Source organism: Rhamphochromis sp. 'chilingali' (assembly GCF_963969265.1).
Source record: "Rhamphochromis sp. 'chilingali' genome assembly, chromosome: 5".
NCBI classification, from domain to species: Eukaryota; Metazoa; Chordata; class Actinopteri; order Cichliformes; family Cichlidae; genus Rhamphochromis; species Rhamphochromis sp. 'chilingali'.
Window position 1 is genome coordinate 40,691,027 of NC_137932.1, and position 18,044 is coordinate 40,709,070.

Below are 18,044 nucleotides of genomic sequence, written 5' to 3' on the forward strand. Positions count from 1 at the left end.
GTGCACTTCAGTAACAGGTTCTCCCCCACCCGCTGTTTTCGTCAACTCTCACTTTGGTGGGCCAATTTTCATTCCAAGGAGTAGGTGAGGGAGGTGCGCAGAACCACTGCGATCCCTTAAAAAGGTGTAACGTGACTACATCAACAGCCGGCCTGCATGTTTGGGTGTGAAGAAACAGCTCCATCGAATAAAAACAACAAGACGTGGCATGATTTGGTTTTTCTTCTTGTTTTTTCTTTTTTCTTTTTTTACATAAGAATGCGAAAGCTAATTACACTTGATTCAGACTGCATCAAATACTGGGAGAAAGCCTGAAAATACAGGCGGGAGGAAAAGACGTGGACGCAAAGTGAGAGAAGGAAAGCAGGAGACTGACGGCTTTCAGGGTAATGAGCACCAGTTATCATGAAACTGAGCTCTAATCGCTTCCGCCAGTCAAATTAAATACAATTACCCCTGCACCTCAAACACTCCCAAGGCCCTGGAAGGACGAGAATACTTAAACATTCGTACCGCATGAGCCTGAGCATGTCTGACATTCAAACGGGAGTAGTGTATATTCTGCACTGAAAACAGGGCTAAGCAGCTTGTGCAGGAAAGAGAGCTGAGGGTGGGAAGAATCAGGGGTTTTGGTCTCAAGCAGGGACATCCTGGCCTGAATTTATTGCGCCTGATCTGAAGCATGATGGAAATCCTGTCGGTCATCAACATGGATAATCTACCCAGAACAAAATGACCGTTAATCAGAGAGCAAGAGGGGCCGAGTTAACAGCGAGCCAATGCTGTGCTTAATGAAGAAAAGAAAAAAGTGTCATGTAAAGGTGCTCGGGTTCACTTTGTGAAGAATGCAACACCTGAGAGTGTATTTCAGTGTGTTTCCCTGCTATTAACACACATACTTGTATTTAGATGAAACCCTTACACTGGGGTTTTCTTTTTGCATACATACGAGTTCTCCATGTGATGATATGCAGCTCTGTAGGACCTCACACACACACACACACACACACACACGCACACACACAAGCTGCTTGCTTGTGTCTACAAACAGCCGCACAGACACACAAACACAGAGACTATCAGACAAACAATAATTACCGCAGGGAGACCGACGGGCCATATGGCTGTGAGCAGAGCGGAGCTGAGGTACGGGCTGGCAGGCGCTAATGCACCTTTAGCATGATCTGTTCCAGAAACGCAATGCACGGGTGGTCAGCCAAAGGAGGGGGTTACTGTTTGCTCGAGTGCAAAGGAACTCCAATTAAGGCGCACACAAAACCACAAACCCACCTAACATGTAGAGCCGTTCACTTGTTTTACCGTGTAATTAAGAATTACACATCTTTTTGTACTCCACTAAGTGGTGAAGGCATGTGAGGCAGGCGGGACCGCATACCCATTCATTCTCTCACTCAGTGACTGACATGGATAAACCCACAGCAACTCTGTTTGGAGACCGACCTGCATCGAGGATTCCCTGGGCCAGGATGGCGCCGAACTTGGCCATGACGTCATCGTGCTTGTCGTTGATCACCTTTGCGTAAAGTTGCCTGAACTGGTTCACCTAGAGTCAAGATGAAATTAGGAAAATTAATTTAAAAATACACTGCAATAAAGCAGGAGGTGCTCAACATATAAAGGAAAGAGCAAAGATTTTAAACGCAGTCGTCGCAGGCTTTAACGCATTTATCAGGTTCACTCAGTATCTGCAGAATATTAACAGCACATCAGCTTTGTGACACCTGCGGTGATGATGATGTACCTGTCAGAGTTCCAACATCAAGAACATAAAGTTTTGTTTTTGCAAATAAGCTAAGTCAATGCTCTGCTAGGTTGCTTTCAACATATTTGGCCTAATTTCACCACCCGCAAACTATTGGCCTGTCTACAACTCCACAGCAGAACTGGAAATTACAATGGTAGGAGGTTGTGTTGGGGGGGGTGGGGTCATAGATATTCAGCTGCTAAAAAAGAAATAAACAACTACCTCTTGCAAAATTCTGCATACTGCCTCGAGGCTTATAGACCTTTGCTGTGCAGATGAAGACTCTTTGAAAATGCATCTGGTATTTCTTAACCGTCTATGACAAAGTATGCGGTGATTCAAGGGTGAGTGCGTGCAGTTATGCTGGGACTAGTCACTCTTCAGTCTTCCATGGCACAGACCTTATTCCTTCTGCATTCACAATACTAATACTTTCTGCTTTCAGTCAAGTCTTCCCACCTTTTTTCCTTCTCACGGTTTATTCAACAAAACCTCTGTCTCATTGGTATCGTATTATGAATCAGCCAAGACCGGCGTGCAATAACAGAGCAGTTTTGTTTTTCTACTCGTGTACATTTTACATCCAAAAGGAAGTTCCTCTGTTTTATAGTTATACTGAAGAGTGCAGACAGTCTCACTGAATGCTGGTCCTGCCAATTACGCCTGCTCACTTACCTTGGGACAGGTGACTTCAGTCTGTTGGACCATGATGAGGGCAGAGGCGATGAGGGCGCCTTGTCTCACGTAATTTACAGGGTCGTTGGTCATGGGCTCCAAGAGATTGATGGCCTCCTGTGACAAGAAACACAGAAGAGTAGGAAACATTGGTTTAAATATACAACATTTTCACTTTTTTCAAACTGCAGGCCTGGAAATTATTCCTTCATATTTAACTCAAATTCACGATTTAAATGATAAAATGTTCTTAGAGGAGCTTTAAGCATTTCTCGAAGATTGGTACTGAAGATTAGACTGTTAAGACAGATGTGACGGTTTTGCTTCTATAAAATAATAAGACAATTTTCAAAAATCAATGGACCGAGCCTTCATAATCTTGAAGGTCTTTTATAATTCAGTCTCTTGCACAGAATGATCTGTAGAACTTCACTGTAAGTTTTAGGTCATCAGGCTGAAAATGCCTCATTTATCTGTTAAAGCCCAAACAATCAGCATATTTTTATGCCGTAAACTTGAAGTACATCATTTTTCACAAAGAGGAGTAAATACAGTGATTTTTGTTAACACGCTAGTAGATGACATCAAATATTTACAAGGAAAAAATGAGCCACGTTTCCTAAAACAATTTAGAGAACTTCTGTGACATTATTTATGCAGTATTTCTTTCTTTTCCAGAGAAAAACCCAACAACAATAAAATCACCTCTCTGATTTCTTTTGGAAAAAATGCATGCAACTTTTTATTTTAAACTTTAAATGTATTTTATTATGAAAAAGGGAAAAAATCCCAACAGGAAAGATCAGTGCAACAGGGATATTTCTGTTTGGTTAAATACGGGAGAGGCAATTATCAACAGAGGCAACCAGACCTCACAAATTAATGACATTAGTGTCATTCATATCTGGTTGTCCTTGACAACTGTCCAACAATCAGTCTCCTCCCATGATTACTGTGAATGAATGAGTGAGGCAGGACTACCTCGCTGCCTCCTCCTTTCTGCTCTCCCCTGTGTTTTTCAGACAGTCTATCATTGTTACTTTTGTTTCTCCTGAACAGAAATGACTGTAACCTACACCAGCAGGCTCAGAAGGAGGCGTCAGCTCCACCGAGGAAAGAGAAACAAACTAGGATGATGACAGTGGAGGTAAAATAAACCATGTTTCATGAATGTCTTCAGCTCAGCTGGGTGAGACACTCGTGCACCAGGATGATATGTTAAGAGTGGAAAGCCAACACTAGTCCACCACATCCTGCCCGTGATATGTTCTTGGAAGGACATAGTGGTGGGGTGGAGGCGGGGTAATTAAAAGTATTTACTGTCAGATCCAATCAAGTGCAGCGGACTGGTTACTTAAGATCACGTTAATCCATATCCAGGGTTTTCTTCATGTTTGAGCTCCAGTGTGGCTCAGTCTTTAAATTAGATTCATTTGAGCTCTGCTAATAACTGTCTGCAGGCTTGTGCAAATAAATAGAGCAACGCAGAGCACGGTCTAACGCCACGTAACTTCCAGTTTATTACACACTTATAAAACAGTATCACATGACAGGTCTCGTTAGTCTGCTTGGTGTTAAGATTACATTTCCACACATTTTTTTGGTGAACGGTGTTTCCATCAGGTCCACCAAACAAAGTGAACTTTTTCTTTTTTTTAAAGAAAATCACAAACAGCCTCGGTTAAAACATTCCTCAACTTTCCAGTTCATATCTCCTCCTTCAAGTATATAAACAGATCAGGAGCAGCAGCCCAGTAAATATCATCAAACTCCAAGCTGTAAATGACAGCAAACAAATGTGCATCCTCTAAATAGGTGACCCAGTTCTTTGGTCACAACATCATCACTCCTCTAACGTACTCGAGTTCTTATTCGAGGGAAAAACCAAGCGGTGGAGCTTCGGAGCCGATCACGCCTGCAGCACGCCTCTGGGCTGACTTGGTCCAAAATATTCTCCTTAACGCTCGAGTCTCAGTGAGGAAGAGGGTGCAAAGAGGATGCTATCATTCTGCTGTGGCTGCGTCACCCAAGACTGAGCAGCCAACATCTCAGGGAGCGACAGCACTCCTGTCTTCTGTCCTCTTCCCTCCCTCTTTTTGGAGAAGCCAAACAAAATGCATGCTAACTCATCTGCAATTAACCCTTTTCCCTCTGTGCTGAATAGGAGTATCTACAAAGCAGTGTAAGGAAATTGTGGCAGGACATTACTGCACTCTTGAAACAAATGAAGTTCAAATGCAGTCTTCTCCCATGATCTTGGTGTAATTAGTTTTTTGACAATGCCATAAATTTTAGCATTTCGTCTTCTGCCATCATTCTGTGTGACATAAGAAAGCAGACAAGCTCTTGTAGATGCTCCTGCAGAGGTTACAGACGTCAGTCTGTACTCGCTCACCCCAGCCCCACAGGGAAGCTATCAATTTAAAGAGAAACTGTTCATTCAGCATAGACAATCTTTGCATCGCTGATGCACATTACGCCAAGAGGAGAAAGAAGCCGCATGGGACAAATGAAGTCAGCAGGTGTAATGCTGCGTTTGTGGTAAAGGAAATACTATGTAAGCTTTTCTTTGACACATAGTTTAAAAAAAATATTAATTCTAGCTGTGATTACCAACTCCAGGAGGGGTAAGTGCTTTGTAAAGACATATTTAAAAGAGAGAAAAAGTTCAGGTCTAGTTCTATGCTTAAATCAATATAGTTCATAAGACACAGCTGGAAGACTGGACAATTTTTAAAAGGCTGAAGCCCTCTATTAACCTCAAGTAAAGAGAAAACCAGCGACACCATTGTAAGATATTTTCCTCTTTTTTTATAAAAAACATGTTGTTGATAACATATTAGTCTATATTCTAGTGCAAGTCCGGCTAGCAAAATCCAATGTTTCCTGCCAGTTTTTTATTTTGAAGTATTGCAGTACGTGTTGATAGCAGCTGCTCAGAAACAAGACAGAAAAGATTTTTGGAGCAGAAGAAGGAAAAGACACTGACCTTGTTGCCTGTCCCTGCACAGCAGATGCCCAGAGCCATGGCAGCCCCACAGCGTACATGAGGGTTGTAACTTTCTGACAAGAGAGAAACCACACTGGGACACTGCTCTGGGGTCCTGGAGACACAAAGGGGTAGAAAGAAGAGGCACTTGAAGTTAATCACAGACAAATGTCATTAATCAGTTCAGATTGCTGCTGGACTAATCACAGCTTTCTGGATGCTGTGATTTATCAAAGAAAAATTAAACAATCAGAAACTCTCACAAACTTCCCCAAATCTTTACATTTGGTTCTCACTTTGATTAAAAAAAATTGACGTACACACACACACACACACACACACACACACACACACACACACACACACACACACACACACACACACACACACACACACACACACACACACACACACACACACACACACACACACACACACACACACACACACACACACACACACTTCATATCTTAGTGAGGACATCCTAACCAAATGGTTTGGGTAAATTGTACAATATTAACCACATGGTAAAAACATTACAAATTCCTACAAATGTGAAGGAATGTGCTAAATAAACACATATTTACCAGCACCGCTTTAGTCATATAGGCACAACCTGCAAGATCATATCAAAATTTAGCTCAGCGGGTGACAGTCGTTATTGTTTTCTGAGTAAAAATTCTCTTAGTTAAAAAAAAAACAAAACTAAACAAAAATCACTTTGAAGCAAATTATGCACGGGCACACGCAAACGCACAAAAGAGGAGGGAAAAAACAAAAACATGATGTTGAACATTATCTGATAATTCCCTTGTGATAACAACGGCTCTGCCCGGGCTTGAATTGGTAGGCTGATTGGTGAGATCACGCAGAGTTTTGCATGAAGAGTTGGTCTGCTTTAAACTGCAAACAGATGCCAATCAGTGACTCAAGAATCACAGAGAACGGCCACGTTTAACTAACTGACCCAGCAATGCTATAGTGGAAATAAAGAGGCTGTCCCTGTTTCTCACATAACACTAAAAGCTCAATGATCCACAGAACAAATAGAAAAGCAGGAGAATGAAACAGTGGTGCTTATTGGATTCTAGTTCGTTAAAAAAAAAAAAAAAAAAAAAAAGGCTTTAAACTGTGTTTGTGTATATGCCGAATTATTCTACAAATGTGTTCACAAATTATATGAAAATTATGGTATAAGTTCAGTAAAAACAGTCTTGGAAGCTTTAAAGCTTCACAAAGATGACTTACTTCACTACTGACTGGATGAACTACACTGGGTCCAGTAACTGAAGCTATAATCACCTCGTTATGAGCCTTACAACTATAAAGCATAGAAAGAAATGTTTGAATCAGTCTTTTTACTCATCATTAAAAACAGTCGTGTTAATGGACAGAATATATAACCTATTCAACAGAAGTAGAAAACACTATAGACTGGAAAAACTCCATCTTGGAATTAATAAGTTGCCCCTTCAGAAAAATATGTCATAATAAGATTAACACACACACACACACACACACACAAAAAGCCACAAACTCTTAAACTGTCCATCAATATGGAGGCATGTCCGCAGTGAGTAATCTGCACTGGTCTGTCTGGAATTAAAAGCTCAGCTCGACCATTATATTAGGATTTAGCGAGATCACAAGTGGCAATCACTGAGAGATTTGGATCAGATTTCAGTGTCACCTCCAGAGGGTTTTTTTCTATTCCTGTAGACCGACGGACGGTGACCTTCAATCTACATTTGGGTGAGAGCCAAACTGTAAAGGGCTCACACAGAATAAGCATTTAGGTTAAATAAAAATATTTATGATGCTTTTTTGAAACTGACTGCACAATAGCTTGAAGGACACCTTGAGAAAACTTTGGCGATTGGTTATCTGAATAGCTCAATCTGAAGCCTTTTCAGCTTTTTTCAGTAAAAGATTACCTTTAACCACCATCAAAATAGAAGAAGTGAGATGGAGAGAAGAAATCAATATTCAGCATTTGTTTCACATGAAAGCCTGTGAAGCTGTGACGTCTGGAATTCGACTTCAAGTTCAATATCCTGGTAATGCGTGATGGACTTAAAAACCTCAGAATTAACTCAAAGGAAAGAGACGAGGAAAAAAAAAAAACCGAGCACCAAGTTTATGACTCCACTCAAAGTCAAAGTTGCAGGTGTAGAGCAAAGAAAAAAAATCTTAAAACATGTAATTTTTCTGCATGAAATGTGACTGGCAGTCATTGATGTGGTCTTGCTGTATGACTGCAGATCACATTCGGTTGCTTCCTGTCTGTTACAGGAAGCAGTTGTAAAATACATCATGAAAAACATGTTAATTTTAGACAAGAGGTCATGTGGCTTTTATAGTTTACGCTAAAAGGTAATCAAAATTCATCCAAAGAGTAAACAAAACAAACACGTGTGAGTATACTGCTATAATAATAAGTGATAAGCAGCTGCCAAAGGGCAGACTGTTAACTTGTTAAACTGCTTAAACTGGGAGAAAAAAAAAAGTGTCACGTCTAATGGTACATAATGTTTTTATTTCCTTTAATGTTGCAGCAGTTTAAAAGTTGGCAAACATGCAGATCCCAAGAAACAAGATTAGTTATCATACTGAAAACATGTTCGGGTAAAAGCAGCTGTTGGAGAGATAGATGCTGCCTCTAATCACAGTGCTACACCTGATGTGATGATTTAAGCATTTAAAAAATTTCAACTTCTGGGACTGAAGAGATTAAACTTCATTAAAGGATAAGCAAAGTAAAAGAGAGCAGATTATCTTATGCATGTACTGCCACCTTGACAGAAACAAGGGGCATGTATCATCTAAAATATCCAAGGGTACACTCTGAACTTCTCACTTAAAAAATAAATAAATAAATAAATAAATCTGCTTTTAAAAGCAAAAAATCAAAGCAACATCATGACTACAAGCAAAAAAAATCTATAGAGAAAACAAAAATATACATAAATAGGGGATAATTTCTTAAAATCTATATCATCTATTAAAAAAAGGTTTCCTGAGATTTTCTCAATGTGAGCTCACTGAGGACAAAAGGCTTTAACAGCTATGTAGTATAAGTACATTTTCAAGCATGTACCTCTACACAAAAGGTTCCCCCCATACAGTGCTCCTACCTCCCCTCTTCTTCGAGCAGAGGAGTGAACAGAAAGTGACAAATATAAACAGTAGGACGGCGGTGTTGAAGGAAATTACCTCCCAGAACAACTGGCATGTTGCCATCATGAAGACATTCATCTGTTTTGTATAGAGTCTGAGTCACTTGCAAGCAGAAGGGGGAGGGAGGGGACGAGAGAGAGCGAGCGTGAGCTGATCGCAGGCTGCAGACGAGAGGCAACGAGTGAGAACGGGAGAGCACCAGAGGAGCAACAACATCTGAAAGTTTTAAACCTGTGATCGCGGTAGGTGACGCGCAGCGAGACTGGAAGTTCCTCCAACATGTGGAAGCGAATAAATTCCACATCACGGACCGCTTCAGACTAAGACAGATTTAGGATTCGCTGCTGAGGGAGGGCGTTCTCTGTCACATTCTTCTATGGGAAGGGAAGAAATTTAAAGATGAGATAGAAGACATTAAAAGAGACCAAGCTGTCCCACCTTACAAGGTGTGCAAAGAGTGAAATGCACGGGGTGTCAAGCGGCTCTCTTTTCCCAGCTCAGAATACTGTTTTAGTGTTCAACAGCGTTAAGACGTAAAGGTTTGGGAAAAGACTTAAAGAGCTGAAAACACAAAAGGAGAAGGACAGCTAACATTACCTTGGGAAACAGGTAAGAAACTTTTGCAAAACTATCACAATACTAGTTTATTTTTTTTATTTGAAAATGGGTTTCGACATCATTTAAACCACTGCTTTGGAAGGTATATAAATTCAAAATCCTACACATTCATCTACTAATTTTAATCAACAAATATCAGCTGAAACACTGTGTACAAACAACTTGCATCTTTTATTAACCTTTAACTGTATAACAGAAGAAATCTGAAAAGCTTTTAAGCCATCACTCTGTTTTCCCAGCTTGGCATTCACATAACTCATGATCTGACTTGTCTTTGCTCTATTTATTACTTACCATTGCTGCATTTTGTCATTATTCGGGTAAAGAAAATGACTAATCACTACCCCTTTAACAGACCTATTTCTTCTTTGAAGTGGATGTCAAGAGTGTCAGCTGCCTGGGAAAGTGAGGACCCCTGCTCACTTGCGGAACATCGCACTGTGGAGCTACTAATCGTGTTGGGATTATTGCCAGCTTTGGATTTTATAAGAACAAAGATCATCTTCGTTTGGCTTTTACGGGATGCAGGATCTTGTGTGCCGCCCCTGAACTGTCTCACCCTACCCTGTGCCCTTGCCTGTGGGACCCAGTGACCATGCTGACCGAGTCTCCCAGACCAGAAAGATTAGAGCCCCGACCTACACTCAAGCCCGCTGTATGCTCAGCAGCACCCTGTCTCAGCCAGCCATGGCACAGCTCGAGGCTAACAGCTCACACGCAGGCAAAGTGTCTGAGCTTCAGCTGAAATGGGCTGCCTTGCTCATTGTCATGGTCATCATCCCCACGATCGGAGGAAACATCCTGGTCATTCTCGCTGTGTCGCTGGAGAAAAAGCTGCAGAATGCTACCAACTACTTTCTAATGTCACTTGCTGTAGCCGATCTGCTGGTGGGACTCCTAGTGATGCCCATTGCATTGGTCACTGTTCTCTACAGTAAGTTTAGCACGGAGCTTTGGCTTTGACAGCTTCATTGGACATATACTGCATATGCTTTTTTACATTATATGGGTAGTATTAAAGCTGCACAGGTAAAAATCCTAGAAACCCAAGCATAACATTTCTTATTTTTTCCCTTTTAAAAGGTCGTTTACATTTATTTAAAAAAAAAAAAAAAAAAAAAAAAAAAAAAAAAAAAAAAATATCACAATATTTTTTATTATGCTTACAAAATAAACAGTATTTAAACTCCAGACGCTCCCCCAGCAAACAACTGCCAACATTACCTCACCCATGTCTAAGGTGTGACTCTGAACAAAGCACCATTGGAATGATTATATTTCTTTCTTTAATATAGTAAATGGCCTGTATTTGTATAGCGCTTTACACATCCAGTCACCCATTCACACACACAGACACTGGCGCCACCGGGCCCTCTGACCACCACCAGTAGGCAACGGGTGAAGTGTCTTGCCCAAGGACACAACGACCGAGACTGTCCAAGCCGGGGCTCGAACCGATTACAAGGCGAACGCCCAACTCTTGAGCCACGATCGCCCCGACAGATCATAATCTGTCATAATATCCAGAAGAACACTGAAAATTGATGTCCAAACCACCAACAAATTTTGAAAACAATTTTTTAAAGTGAGTTCAAGCGTGACCGAAGTGATTTAATGAAGAATGTCCCCTAATTCACAGCAAACTTGTATTAAACCTTCATTAGGCGTTAATATCTGCATAACGACCAGAAGACTTGGGGATAACAGAAGAGGAGAAAAACAATTTGAGAGGCAGTATTAGATCCAATCAAGACTATCTCTAAACAAATTATTCTAGATGAAATAGAACAAGAGATAGTGGACGGTGAACAGTCTACTTTCTCTGGCAAAGGTTTGGTGCCAGGTCCACAGCTTGGACTGAACGACTTGCCTCTGGGACTATTACCAATGGAAAGCCATTTTTCCATTAATAGTGTTGTGCAAATACAGCTGCACAGGAACTGATTTAGACTTGTATCATCTTTTTTTCCTCTTCATACCACAACAAAATACAGAGCTATGGCAAAGCTACGCATTATTCTCCATTAGTTCAATTGAAAGATAATGAGCTGGATTATAATTATGCCTAACACACAAGAGCGCAGATGTGGATGTGTCACACTGAAAGCTGCACAAGTAAGATTGCTCAGAGATGCTGCTTAAGCGCTTACCTTAATGCAGAATCTAATTAAAGAAGGGCTTTACAATTAATCTGCCATTGCATCTATTTCTGTAACAAATCTGTGTCTGGAAACATGCTATTTAAATTCTGACTGGATCGCTGGATTGAAAAGGATACCAGCTATAAGGGTTTTACATCACTCTCCACATTAGAAACATATAAAGCCTGTTCATCAGTCTACCAGGAAGCTTAATCCCCTTTCACATTGCTATAATTGAGCACACTGAGCCCAAAATTCACCCAGTAAACCCTCCAAAGAAGTTTTAGTCACAGCCAAAGGAGAAATCATCAGTAAAATTAGTATTTTAAACCACACTTATTTTGGGTTCATCATCAAGCATAATAAACAGTTTAATTTATCAAACAGCCACATATAACAACAAAACTCACAGATTTCTGTTCAACAAGCCTGTGCAGATTTTGTCCTTTCATATCATTCATTTTTGTATGCGCGCTTCAGTAGACACCGAAAGGCCCATTCTGATCCATGAAAAACCTGGGTATTGAGCTAAAAGCAGCTGGCTTTGAAACATAAAAGAAACTGAAAGGGTATTGATTTCTTTTTTCTTTGTTCAAACCATCACTTCAATACGGCAACCTCTAAAGCAATTTATCTAGGCCGAAAATATTTAGTCCTAAGAACTAGTCCAGTCACGTAACTGAGAGAAAACACCAACTGTGATTAAAATGTATTTCTTTAATTTTTCCAGCAGTATTTCTATCTGCTAAAAGGTTACAAAGGTCTACAAAAACAAAAAACAGACTCCTAAAATATTCTCTGCTTTTGTGAAATATATTTTAAGACCCAGGCAGCTGTCATCCTCTCCTATTTAGAGAGAGATGAAGTGCTGAGGTGAACTGGAAGAGGTCATGAGGACACAGACAGAAACAGTGTGTTAGTGTGAAGGATAGCTAACGACGGTGCGGACAGTCATGCTGTGCCAACAACCTTTAGCGAAATAAACAAAGTCACATAGACAAGGTTATAGTACATTGGTACACTAATACCACAAATGTCAACACAACTAAACTAAATATTTCAGTGAAATCAGTGATACAACTGTAAGGTGGGGTCGATGAGCTGTGCTGGGCTTGAAATAATCAGAAACAATAAAAACACACGTAAGCTGACAGACTAATAAAGCTGTGCGTGTGTTGTGTAAATTAAGACTGTTATCATTGTTAATTAAGGCTAGAGATGTGCTGGTCCGGTGTCCAGAGGTGTTTGCTTTGTAGCCGTGTGCAAATGATGAAGGTGGTTGAAGTCCAATTTATCTTTTTAACCTTTATCCCCCTTCTTATAATCTAATAACAGGTGAGGAAGGTGCAGAGAGGCTAACAGCTAGTCCTTTGAAGTTCGTTAGTTAGTTACATTTCTTTTTCTTTTCAGCTCTATACAATGTCACTATAATTATTAGGCCTTTACCTTTAGCGATCCAATCACATATAAAACAAAATTGATTTCTCTATTAACCAAAGTGTCTCCAGTTGAACAGCTATAACCTCCTTTTATCTTTGATCATCCGTTCAGACTTGCTCGTGGAGTAAAGTAGTAGGGCAGGTAGAGCTGGCTGCAGCTGGCAGAGAAACCCACTTTACTTTGAATTAAAATATATAGGTTTCAAAGAAAAGATGATGCAACACACCCAATCCAGAAAATGTTTCTAGTATTCAGCCACTCTTCCACATCTGCTGAGCAGAAGTATACAGACACCTGGAAAATGTAAGAGGTCCTCTTGTTTAAAATATGAGCTATGTGAACAGAAACTCTTGTAAACTTAAAATAAACCAACTTGTAGCCAAAAAAGAAAAAAGAAAAGCCTAAGTGAGAAGCCAGCTCTCTACTAACCAATAATGTGGTAATTTAATACATTAGATTTTCTGAACTCCTCTATTCTATATATTTTTTTTTATTTAAAGAGATGTGGATATTGTAGCTGTTTCTACTGTGCAATGTGCTATAAACACATTCTTTCTTATACTTGCCAGAAATGCAAATTATTCTTATTCTTTTTTAAGTAATAACACTTCATCCCCATATTTTTTTAATAAAAGTCCTGCACTGTTGACTCTTAGACACCCACATCTGTTCAAATAGCAGTTTTGTAATCCTTATAAACCAAAAAAAAGAAAAGAAAAAACATTGCAAATGACTTTGAGGTGCTGACACGAGCCTTGTATAACTAGGAACTACAGGAGAGCTCTGCTTTATGCTCCAAGTTTTTAATGGGCTGCCACGTGGTGGAACTAGGATGTTTTCAAAGGCAACCATAAAACAAAAAACTATAAAAAAAAAATAAGCTTACAAGGGCAGGATTGCTTTAGTAACATTGTAAAACTAATATAACAAATAAACACTTTCCAAAAGTGTCAATCATTTGTCATTTGGGGGGAGAAAAGCTTCCATGTCAAACTTAATCAAAACAGAGTACGAGAAAGCAGCGCAGTAAGGAGGCGGAGGAGACGGGCATAACACAGGAAAATTCCAACAACTGTCTTTTACTATGTTAATGGATGACGAGACAAAAGCCAGAACAACTACTTGCCAGTTTTATACCCAGAACTCAAAATAAACACTACTGTTGAGCGCAGTCTCTGCCACATCTACATAAAGAGCTCCGAGCTCCATAAACACTCGGCGAACCCTCCTTTTTCCAGTAAAGTGATTCCTCACAGATAAACAAACAGCAATCATTTGCACGAGTGCTACTTCAAACCCGTTGCCATTGTCTGATATCTACCCTAACGGGCAGAGAGTATGACCGCATTCTTTTTGGCAAGAAAACGAGTTACACCACAAGTATATTAAACTATCTGCCAACTCTAATTTCCATCTCATCTTCTCTTTAGACTCTGGATGGCCTCTTCCTGAGTTTCTCTGCCCCATCTGGCTCTTCCTTGATGTGCTTTTTTCTACTGCATCCATCATGCACCTTTGTGCCATTTCACTGGATCGCTACATTGCCATCAAGAAGCCGATTCAACACAGCCAGTACAAATCCAGAGCAAAAGCGCTGGTCAAGATCGCACTGGTGTGGCTCATATCCATTTGTAAGTTTGTCAGTTCAGCCTTCAGCTCTACAGCAGTCTTTAAAGTCAAAACTCAAAACATAAAAGCCCCAACAAGACCTGGTTTACACTCAGAAATGCATGCCAGATGACATAAAACAGCAACATATATATAAACAGCACTGATGTGATTTAAAGTCCACTGTGACTTTTTTACAGTAAGCTGTAAACACAAAGATGCTGCAATCAGTCATGCCTTGTTATTGGAGACACGTTTCAGTAAAAGCAGCTCTTTCTCTCAAATGAAAAATTACTGCATTTGCAGAAAAAACAAAACAAATGCAAGCCAGTAAGCTGTTCATCCAATGAGTAATAATAATAATAATAATAATAATAATGGATACTTTATTGATCCCCATGGGGAAATTACTTGTTTTTCTCTGCATTTGACCCATTCACTCAGTGAAGCAGTGGGCAGCCCACTAAGCAGGCGCCCGGGGAGCAGTGTGGTAATAACCAGTGTTTCCCAGTATTTAATGTTGTTGTCGTTTTTCTAGGTATTGCAATTCCAATTCCTATTAGGGGCCTTAAGAACTACCACCTTCCCAACAACATCACCTTCAACAGCAACCACACGTGCCTGCTGAAACCAACCACCTTCTGGGATTTTATCATATTTGGCTCTTTATCAGCATTCTTCATCCCTTTGACTATCATGATGGTCATCTATCTACTCACTGTCCATGTGTTGCGCAAAAAGGTTTATTTGCTCAGGTCAAAGGTCACTCAGCGTTTTAGCTCTCCGGCGGTGTCCACAGTTTTTCAAAGGGAGCAGTCTATGGCTTCAACTGAAGCCGAGCAAATGAATGTGCTGGACAGCAGACTTCCCCGGATGCAGGAAAAGCCAAATGCAGGCACCACGATCGCTCACACGCCATACGAACAGTCCTTTCGCAGGATGTCAACTATGGGCAAGAAGTCCATGCAGACTCTGAGCAACGAGCAGCGTGCATCCAAGGTACTGGGCATAGTCTTCCTCCTGTTTGTAGTCATGTGGTGCCCTTTCTTTATTACAAATATCACCTCAGTGCTATGCAAAGGGTGTGATCCCAACGTCATTGCCCGGCTCATGGAGATCTTTGTTTGGGTGGGTTACGTGTCATCAGGTATTAACCCGCTGGTCTACACCCTATTCAACAAAACTTTCAGGCAGGCGTTCACACGTTACATCACCTGTAATTACAGGAGCTGTGCCAGTAACCTGTCAGGAGGACATCTGAGGCCATCAACTGCAGAGTGGACTCTAACAAGGATTTCAATCAAATCTTCCATGGCAGAGAACTCTAAGCTATTCATGAAACGGGGAATGAAGAACGGCATTGGAGCTGTGGCCTACCAAAGTCCGCTGAGGTGTCGGCAACCACCTGTACAGTCATCTAGTGGTGTTGTGCTAGACACAATACTTCTGACTGAAAATGAAGATGATAAGCAGGAGGAACATGTTAGCTGTGTATAGACTATGGACACGCAAAGCAAATGAATATAAATCGGGGGTGGGGTGGGGGTGGGGGGGGTACTTAAAGTGGATAAAATTTATGTTGCAAATTTGAGTTCTTTCAAGACAAAGGCTTGTCACGAACAGATGTTTCTGTCAATTGGATACATTTAATGGCAAGACAACAAACCCCAAACTGTTCATAGTCTTTTGTAGCGCACACCTAGAGGGCAAAACACCAAAATGCTGGCTAACTCAGAGCATCAGAGCACCAGAGAACTCGTTTTTAATATGTTACAAGCTGCAAATGTCCAGATCAACTTTCAAAAACACTGATATTTAAAATACTGCATGTTTTTCCATACTTGTAAAGTGTACATTGCACAAGCTGCAGTCCATTTGGCAATATTTGCAATATGTAACAATATCCCCCCAGTGCACTTACACTGCCACCAGCACATACACAAAAAACCCCAAAACAAAAACAACAGTAGGTGCAGGTCTATCTATTTTTGATTGAGATGGGTCACTAATGCCACGTTTGGAAGGTGAAACTCATCTGTTAAGCTTATAATAATGTAATATAATTTAGCCTTTGGTGGGATTTGGCTGCTGTTTTTGTACGGCAGCCTCAGGAGAGGTGTGTTAGCATTTAGTGCCATTATCTTTACTTGCCCAGCAGCTGTAAACAACTGAGCGGCTTGTGAACATTAGCTGGCATTTTGGTTTAATAACTCTGGTGAAAGTAAAGCACATGAAGTCTAAGGAAGGCTTGTTTTGCCCTCCAGGGTTCAAGGTGGTGACCTCACTTAGAAACTAGTAAGTGATCGCTAATGTTTGTTTACATCAGTTACACAAGGATCTATTTTCAACTATGAACACTACATCCACAAAGTTCAGGACATCATGATGACCTGGAAACTCCCTGAATGCAGCATACAGTACATTTCCTATTCTGATGCTTTCAACTTTTGCTGTCTAAATATGCTGTAAACCATCTACATGCTTATATTTTGTCAAGACAACACAGACAGACATAAACGCCTTGCACTCTTGAAACGATACTTAATGTATTTGCTGGACCTTTGAAAAGCACTCTTGTACGTGTATCGCAGCCTGCTGTTTTGACATGTTAAAAAGATGTCCACTTAAAAAGACTGTACATAGAAAATGTTCACTTTAAATGGAAATCTACATGTGTTTAATAAAATATTTCTTGTGTTCCTGATAAAAAGGCCAAATTCTAACTATCTGTGTGTTATGCTGTTGATCTCCACATTCATATGTTACTGTAATGTGATCGGAAAAAATGGCCTCTATCATAAATAAGGGCTGGGCAAAACAAAACACAGCATAACAGCCACAGTAAGACAAACAAAACAAAACAAAACAAAGGCTATTCACTTTTCCCCAAATCATAAACACCAAAGCAGATAACAGAGTTTGGCAATAAAAACACTGCTATTTACACTGAAAAAGAAAAATACGAATACTGTAACGACAGCATATTTAAGGAGCAATTCCTGATTTCTCTGTTTAAAAATATCCAGGAAAACATTCAACTAAACTAAAATCCTAATTAGTTATATTCCTGTATAGACTGTGTCACTGTTAAACAAAAGACAAACAAACAAACAAACTGGAACTCTGCTGATTTAGTATGAAAAAGCTGAAACGTAAGGCATTCAAACCTGGCTCTTCTTGTGAGGCGGAGTGCATGCAGTTATTCTTAAGGCATTAGGGTGAGAAATCAGAGAAGAGCAGGCAAACTAAATAGCTCTGGTTCACAAGTCTTTCTAAACACAGAGAAAATTTACACAAGGTTTATGTAGCGGCCGATTGATCACAGGATATCACATGGCCTTTTTGGGCTTAAAAATGCACACCCTGATGTTTGTGAAGTGGCCAGGCAGTCTGTTTAGCACGAGCCCTGCTCTATGGTGGGTAAACACTGATGTTAGTGGGATAAATGCCTGTAAATAACTGGAGAAGACAGTTAAAGTGATAAGGACCTCAGTGGTGTCATTGTCTGACAGAGGAACATCATTCATGAAGACCAGTAACTACTACTAAACTAAATTTTGACAACTCATTACACAAAATATAAAAAACACAAGGTCAGCCAGGAAAACTGAAGCAAAAAAGAAAGAAAACC

At 40.3% G+C, this 18,044-nt stretch overlaps 2 protein-coding genes across 2 annotated transcripts in view; one reads left to right on the top strand and one right to left on the bottom strand.

Moving 5' to 3' along the window:
* Positions 1–18,044, bottom strand: part of psmd1 (proteasome 26S subunit, non-ATPase 1) — a 36,603-nt gene that overhangs the window by 10,075 nt on the left and 8,484 nt on the right. Inside the window, exons 17-19 of the mRNA XM_080882326.1 lie at positions 5,430–5,544; positions 2,441–2,557; positions 1,462–1,564 (exon numbers count right to left, since the gene is read on the bottom strand). Coding sequence (XP_080738452.1) covers positions 1,462–1,564; positions 2,441–2,557; positions 5,430–5,544 — 335 coding nt within the window. The remainder of the gene's footprint in view (positions 1–1,461; positions 1,565–2,440; positions 2,558–5,429; positions 5,545–18,044) is intronic.
* Positions 8,743–16,697, top strand: htr2b (5-hydroxytryptamine (serotonin) receptor 2B, G protein-coupled). The gene is made up of 4 exons (XM_080883172.1): positions 8,743–9,215; positions 9,580–10,158; positions 14,236–14,436; positions 14,952–16,697. Exons 2-4 carry the CDS (start codon positions 9,882–9,884, stop codon positions 15,908–15,910), a joined length of 1,437 nt encoding a protein of 478 aa, XP_080739298.1. The 5' UTR covers positions 8,743–9,215; positions 9,580–9,881; the 3' UTR covers positions 15,911–16,697.

Coding starts and splice junctions, on each gene's coding strand:
- htr2b (XM_080883172.1), top strand. CDS start 9,882: ATGCTCAGCAGCACCCTGTCTCAGCCAGCCATGGCACAGCTCGAGGCT. Junction 10,159..14,235: donor ATTGGTCACTGTTCTCTACA/GTAAGTTTAGCA, acceptor TCTTCTCTTTAG/ACTCTGGATGGCCTCTTCCT. Junction 14,437..14,951: donor GGTGTGGCTCATATCCATTT/GTAAGTTTGTCA, acceptor TCGTTTTTCTAG/GTATTGCAATTCCAATTCCT.